This window comes from Primulina eburnea, chromosome 8 (assembly GCF_022965805.1).
Source record: "Primulina eburnea isolate SZY01 chromosome 8, ASM2296580v1, whole genome shotgun sequence".
NCBI lineage: Eukaryota > Viridiplantae > Streptophyta > Magnoliopsida > Lamiales > Gesneriaceae > Primulina > Primulina eburnea.
In genome coordinates, this window is record NC_133108.1 from 4,291,962 (window position 1) to 4,297,961 (window position 6,000).

General features: G+C 34.4%; 1 protein-coding gene across 2 annotated transcripts; it reads left to right on the forward strand.

Moving 5' to 3' along the window:
- The first annotated feature begins 2,292 nt into the window (after window positions 1–2,292).
- LOC140838557 (plant cysteine oxidase 4) lies at window positions 2,293–5,788 on the forward strand. 2 transcript variants are annotated; one of them, XM_073204955.1, is made up of 6 exons: window positions 2,293–2,472; window positions 2,775–3,056; window positions 4,603–4,748; window positions 4,888–5,035; window positions 5,291–5,494; window positions 5,567–5,788. In XM_073204955.1, exons 2-6 carry the CDS (start codon window positions 2,957–2,959, stop codon window positions 5,683–5,685), a joined length of 717 nt encoding a protein of 238 aa, XP_073061056.1. In that variant the 5' UTR covers window positions 2,293–2,472; window positions 2,775–2,956; the 3' UTR covers window positions 5,686–5,788. The 2 variants fall into 2 exon arrangements, with proteins under 2 accessions (XP_073061056.1, XP_073061057.1); XM_073204956.1 differs by having other exon boundaries at window positions 2,312–2,472; window positions 2,866–3,056.
- Window positions 5,789–6,000: the final 212 nt, after the last annotated feature.

A 6,000-nucleotide genomic window follows, 5' to 3' on the forward strand; every position in this document is an offset into this window, starting at 1 on the left:
ATACTGAACATTTGCAATCATTTTTATTTTAAATTTATTTATAAATTTTTAATTAAAATGATTGATGTAATCAATGCAGAATTTTTAATATAGTTTATGTTTTCAATAGAGTTTAGTTTTAACTTGAGTAAAAAAAATAAAAAAAGCATATAATACATAAATTATATTTGAATTAATATAAAATTTAATTTAATTCAAAATTGAATTAAATGAATTGATATAATCAATGCAAACAATAATTGAAGTGATAATTTATTGCAGTAATAACTCTTTCTTTTTTTAGAAATGACATTTGGACGGGAAATTATTATTTTTGACAAAAACTCTGCTTTTATATATATATAGATAACTGATTGGGTAAGAAAAGTTTGTATATTACTTCTTCTAATAAAACATTCTTTTAAGTGTATTTTTTAAAACGATTTTTGTCATCAAATTCTCTATTTTTTTTTTAAAAAAACACACATTTAAAAAAAAAATTATTTTTAGCCTAATAACTTAACACACTCTGAAATCACTTTCTTATTTTTAGCCTAATAACACCACCAAACTGCACCATGGTCTTGGAGCGGATAGCTCATCAATCCGGCCATGAGATCCAACCTTCTTCCTTGCTTATCATAATAGCTATCCCAATCTTGATATTTGCAATAATTGTACTGGTGACCTTGCTCCGTCGCCTTCGGTTTTCGAGTGGAAACTATGATGCCAACGGTTGTAGACGCATAATCGATGAATCGAACAATTGCGAGTTCGTTTCTCATAGCATCATAAAACATCAGTTGCAGTCCAGGTGATTTGCTAGCTAATACATGCGTGCAAACATTCAGGAAGTACTAATGATCCTTGTGATTTTGTCTTATGATTTTCACTATTCATGAGTTGGATGTCTGAGTTTTGATTATGCGATGTAACAGAGGACAACGATGGATGCCTGTATGGAATTAGCAAGGTGGAGCAGTCGGGTAAAGTGAGAAGGGTTCAAGTATTTTACTTTGAAAGAAGCTGAAATGGCAACAGGTAAATTTAGTGAAGCCAACTTGATAAGATCACATGGTGCTTACAAAGGGATCCTCGGAGATGGAACCGTGGTGGCTGTCGAGATCTTCGGCCGACAAGGGAGGCAAGGGGAATGCGCTTTTCGGTCACAGGTTCGTTAGCTGCATGGTTCTCTAGCTAGTTCTTTCTAACTATTTATTATCTGTCGTTTATTCTAAATGTATGAACAGTACTCATGTACATTTTCAGGTACTTGTAACGTTCAAAGTTTATATTCGGGTTTTTTAGCAATGACTCGACAATATAGTATGCATGCAGGTAGACTTGTTAAGCCAATTGTTAATCCACGAGGGATGTCCGGTCACTTGTATATGCAACATTATTCGATGTTCCGATCGTGTCCTCTTTGACAATTTTGAGGGAAATTTGCTGAAATGGTCTTTTAGATCTAACTTGTGCGATATTAGATATACATCGTGTTTATCCATAGCCAAATATAACATTTTGTTGAATAATTTTCATGCATATGATATCGGATTGCAAAAAAAGAAAACAACGATTTTGGTTTAAGACAACTGTTATTATATGTCTATATGACTAGTACTACAACCATTATTTTGGAAACTTAGGGGTTAAATTGCAATATAGATTTTTATAAATAAAATCCAATCACGTGATGTACGATTGACATAATTTATTTATTTTAAAAGAAAAAGGCTTGTGTCATTGGAGAAAGAAACAAAACACGTGACTAATTTCTTATTGTATTATATTATATTATATTATATGATACAGTATGTCTCTTGTGAGACGATCTAACGAATTTTTATCTGTAAGAAGGGTCAACCATATCGATATTCACTATAAAAAATAATATTTTTTCAAAGATGACTCAAATAAGAAATTCATCTCACAAAATACGACTCGTAAGACCGTTTCACACAAATTTTTACATCACATTATTGCCCACAAGAATTTGTACTCAAAGCATTTAAGGTGTACTTCAATTAATTAATTTCAAATCTATAGATTTTGATTATTTTTATTGTTTACGATGAAATAATATATCAAATCTTAAATCCATGTATTATTTTGTTGCACATGAATAAATGAAAATAGAATAAATTTCAAATGACATAATCATCAAGTGAACTTAAAATTTATTATAATTAACGTGAAATATTGTATTAAGAATCTTGTTAACAAAATTACAAACACACGACACGTTGGATTGATGATAATTACAAAATTGACTTTTAAAATTGAAAAGAATAGGCCGGATAAAGTTGGTGATTTGAGTCGATAGTGAGGGTCAATATGGGAATTGGTCAATAAAATCGGATTCAGGAAATCAAAGCGAAATATTCTAGCATTGCCTCCGCCCCCAGAAATTTGATTGAATTTCACGGTAATCCTCCAACAGTAAACCCCCAATCTCTACATTTCCCGGCTGATGAGATTACGTTTCCAAAGGTAATTCAATCTCCAGAGGCAGTGCCCCCTTTTATCTGCCGTTCAATTTCGAGTTCTTGTTGCGATTTTGTCATTTTTGGGTTGGATTCTGCCTCTTTCTGTTTTGTGGGAATATGATTTTGATCAATCTGATCGAAGGCTCGTTTTTTGTCAACCTGGATTAGAAACACTGCGAATTTCTTGTTCGTTCATATTTTCAAGAAAATTGCGTCGTTTTCGTCGAGTTGCGAGGAAGATTGGATTTAATCTTGATATCAAACCGAACTGTCCATTTTCTTTTCTTTTTTCCAATTATTCATCAGGTGGTCCAGGAGGTGCCCATGTGAATTTTACAGATTTCTGGTCAATTTGTTTTCCATTTATAATTATTGAAAAGCGAACCAGTTTTGGCAGATTTTTCCGCGAAAATAGGGCCCCCTTCTTTAGCTTGGACTTGTAGCGGTTGCTCGTAACCGTTTCTTTGGATTGTTGAGTTATCCATACAATGCCAGCGATACAGAAGCTTTATAACGCGTGTAAAGCATCTTTTACGCCAGATGGACCCATTTCAGAAGAAGCTCTAGAAAAAGTTCGCAATTTATTAGGTAAGAGGCCAAAACTAGTTTCTTCTTGTCCGGTTACTGGTATGGGTTTTAGCTTGGTTTTCCTCGGAAGTTTATATGAGACATGCATTTAGCTTGTCTGTGGAAAGTCTCAGTTTCACTAAATTCTATAAAACTTGCTGCTGCAATAGCCATTTTAATGAGCTGACTAACTGATCATGAGGACTATTTAAGTTGGTTGTGTCATTTGCTTGATAAACACATCTCACGAGCGATGTGTCTTAGCATTTTGTTTTATTCCAGCCGTTTGTCCTCGACCTTTTTTGGGGGAACCATTTAGAACTAAGTGAGTGGGTGTGAGAGGGAGAGGGAGAGGGAGAGAGAGAAAACTTAGTTATTCAAAATGTAGAATTTTAGTTATTTATTGAAATATAGAAAATGTGAAAGGGGATGTAAATGCATTTTAGGAAAAAGACGAAAATGAGGTGGAATGGCTTGTTTTTCATCTTGGGAAAATGAAACCGAACATATAGAGGTTTATTTTTATGATGTTGGTAAAATTTCAGTGCTTAAATTTTCTCTTTGGGATGTGCTAACCTTGATTCATGTAAGGTCTTTGTATTAGTTACCTAATGCTTAAACAAAAACAGTTTTTATATCTCAGAACTACTGATAATTCTACAACTGTTGGACTCGATTACTACGTGGTTCTCTAAATCACCGTGCCTTCAAAATGAAAAAAGGTCAAAGGCAGCGACCATGCTTCACTTAGGGAGAGCAACAACAGGCAAACAACGCCAATAGCACATGACACTGTAACTAGTAAAAAGGCATCATGCTACATTATTTTAATTAGTACCATAATTGAGAGTGTTCATAGATAGTAATGAAATAATAAATTTATTCCAAGGAAAACCTTGCACAAAATGTGTATTGCTTGTCGTGATAAATAAAGACAAACTTGAGGACAAACCATACATTGCTGAAATACTGAATAATGAATTGTTGTATTTCTTGTGAGATTATTTTATATTCAAATATAGGCTTTTGTGTTGATGTAACTGTATGCAAAGCCATTCACTGTCGAGTGTTTGGTTGGGTTCAACTTAAATATGGCATACCTACTAGGATTGAGTAAACAAAATGTTGGTAAAATGTCAAAACTTGAATTATACCAGGCGTGGTATACTTTACGAATTCCTATGTGTATTATATTTTGATAGTTGGAGGCGATGTCTCAATTGCACCACAGGGTTTCATGTGTCTCTAGTCGGCTTCTAGGTGTTGTCATACTTAAAAGTCCGAAAGATTCAGCAAAATTGAATACGAAAACTCATACTCCCACTCTACTTGCTACACATCCTGTCCTATATATAGATGACAAAGGATTTTCTGTTTTCACTCCGGTTTTCTGTCCGTATGATCATGCCAGCATCTTGACATGTCTTCCCTCCTTGTAGTTTTTTGGTTTTCTGAAACCGTCTTCTAAAATTTATGATTTCATCACTTTGCGATTTTGAAATTTCTGCACCTGATCATCTAATAGATCGCTTAATTTTTGTTAACTTTATGTTTTCTTTGCCATCAGAGAAAATCAAGCCTTCTGATGTAGGTCTTGAGCAAGAAGCACAGATAGCGCGTGGTTGGAGAAGTTCTGTAATTGAGCGCAACGGTGGTTCTCGATCTCTTCCAACAATTAAATATCTTCATTTGCATGAATGTGATAGCTTCTCTGTGAGTTTCTTATGAATACATCATCAGTTTTTTATGCAATTTTTCATACCCACAGCCTTTATACATTTACTTGCTGTGAACCTGTGATCCGTGATTCTTAAAGTAAAAAAATTTATGCATCTTGTGATATTGTTGGCAGATAGGAATATTTTGCATGCCACCTTCATCCATTATTCCTCTTCATAATCATCCTGGGATGACAGTGTTGAGTAAGCTTCTGTATGGTTCGTTAAACGTAAAGTCCTACGATTGGATCAAAATTGCTGGGCCTTCTGATCCTTCGCAAGGTTGAGTTATTCGTGGTTGATATGCTACATTTCTTCTTTGATGTTGCTGATTTGGTCATAATTTCTGTTTTTCCTTGGACACTGATTTGATAAAGAAATGTCATTTTATGGAGTGACGTAATAACGAGCTTTTGGCCTTCACGTTTTGGATTTCCCCTCTTTTCCAAACCCTTAATCCATCTCGTAGTTTTTCAAAAGTTATACATGACATTCAGCTATCTCATCCATTTATTTACGGGTATTGCATATTTTCAGGAGCGAGGCCTGCCAAAGGTGTCAAAGATTGTGAAATGACGGCTCCATGTGGTACAACAGTTCTTTATCCGACTAGTGGGGGAAACATCCATTATTTCCAGGCCGTAACTCCATGTGCGATCTTTGACATACTTTCTCCGCCTTATTCTTCTGAGGATGGACGACACTGCACTTACTTTAGAAAGTCCCCTGATGATCTCCCTGGTAAACAACAATTATTATTTATAAATGATGAAAATGAAGCTATCCGGATCTCATATGGATGTCTTTCCCAAGGTACTATTGAGGTAGACGGAGTGATGATTTCCGAAGTCACGTGGTTAGAAGAATTTCAGCCTTCCGATGATTTTGTGATCAGAAGAGGACAGTACAAAGGTCGGGTTATTAAAACTTGAATGTAGTTTTTTGTATCATATGGTTTTACTTCATATGTTTCTTTTACATTATTCAAAAGTTACTGACTTCAATCTGATATGGGAATAACCTTCATTGGTTGAAGATTATGGTGGCAGCTTGCTATCGCATAGTTTCACAAAAAGTTTCGCAGCAATTATTTAAAAGATCATGATTTTATATGAATTTGGTAGTCGATCTGCAAAATTATCACATTTTGTAATGGTTATCTGTAAAATATGAAGTAATATGATTATGATTATGTGAAAAGAGTGGAGAGAAAACGATGTAGTTATTTAACAATGGCGTTTGATTAT

Excerpts from the sequence above, each read along its gene's own strand:
- LOC140838557 (XM_073204955.1), top strand. The coding sequence starts at position 2,957 with ATGCCAGCGATACAGAAGCTTTATAACGCGTGTAAAGCATCTTTTACG. Across the intron at positions 3,057-4,602 it reads AAAAGTTCGCAATTTATTAG|AGAAAATCAAGCCTTCTGAT; the intron begins GTAAGAGGCCAA and ends CTTTGCCATCAG. Across the intron at positions 4,749-4,887 it reads ATGAATGTGATAGCTTCTCT|ATAGGAATATTTTGCATGCC; the intron begins GTGAGTTTCTTA and ends TATTGTTGGCAG.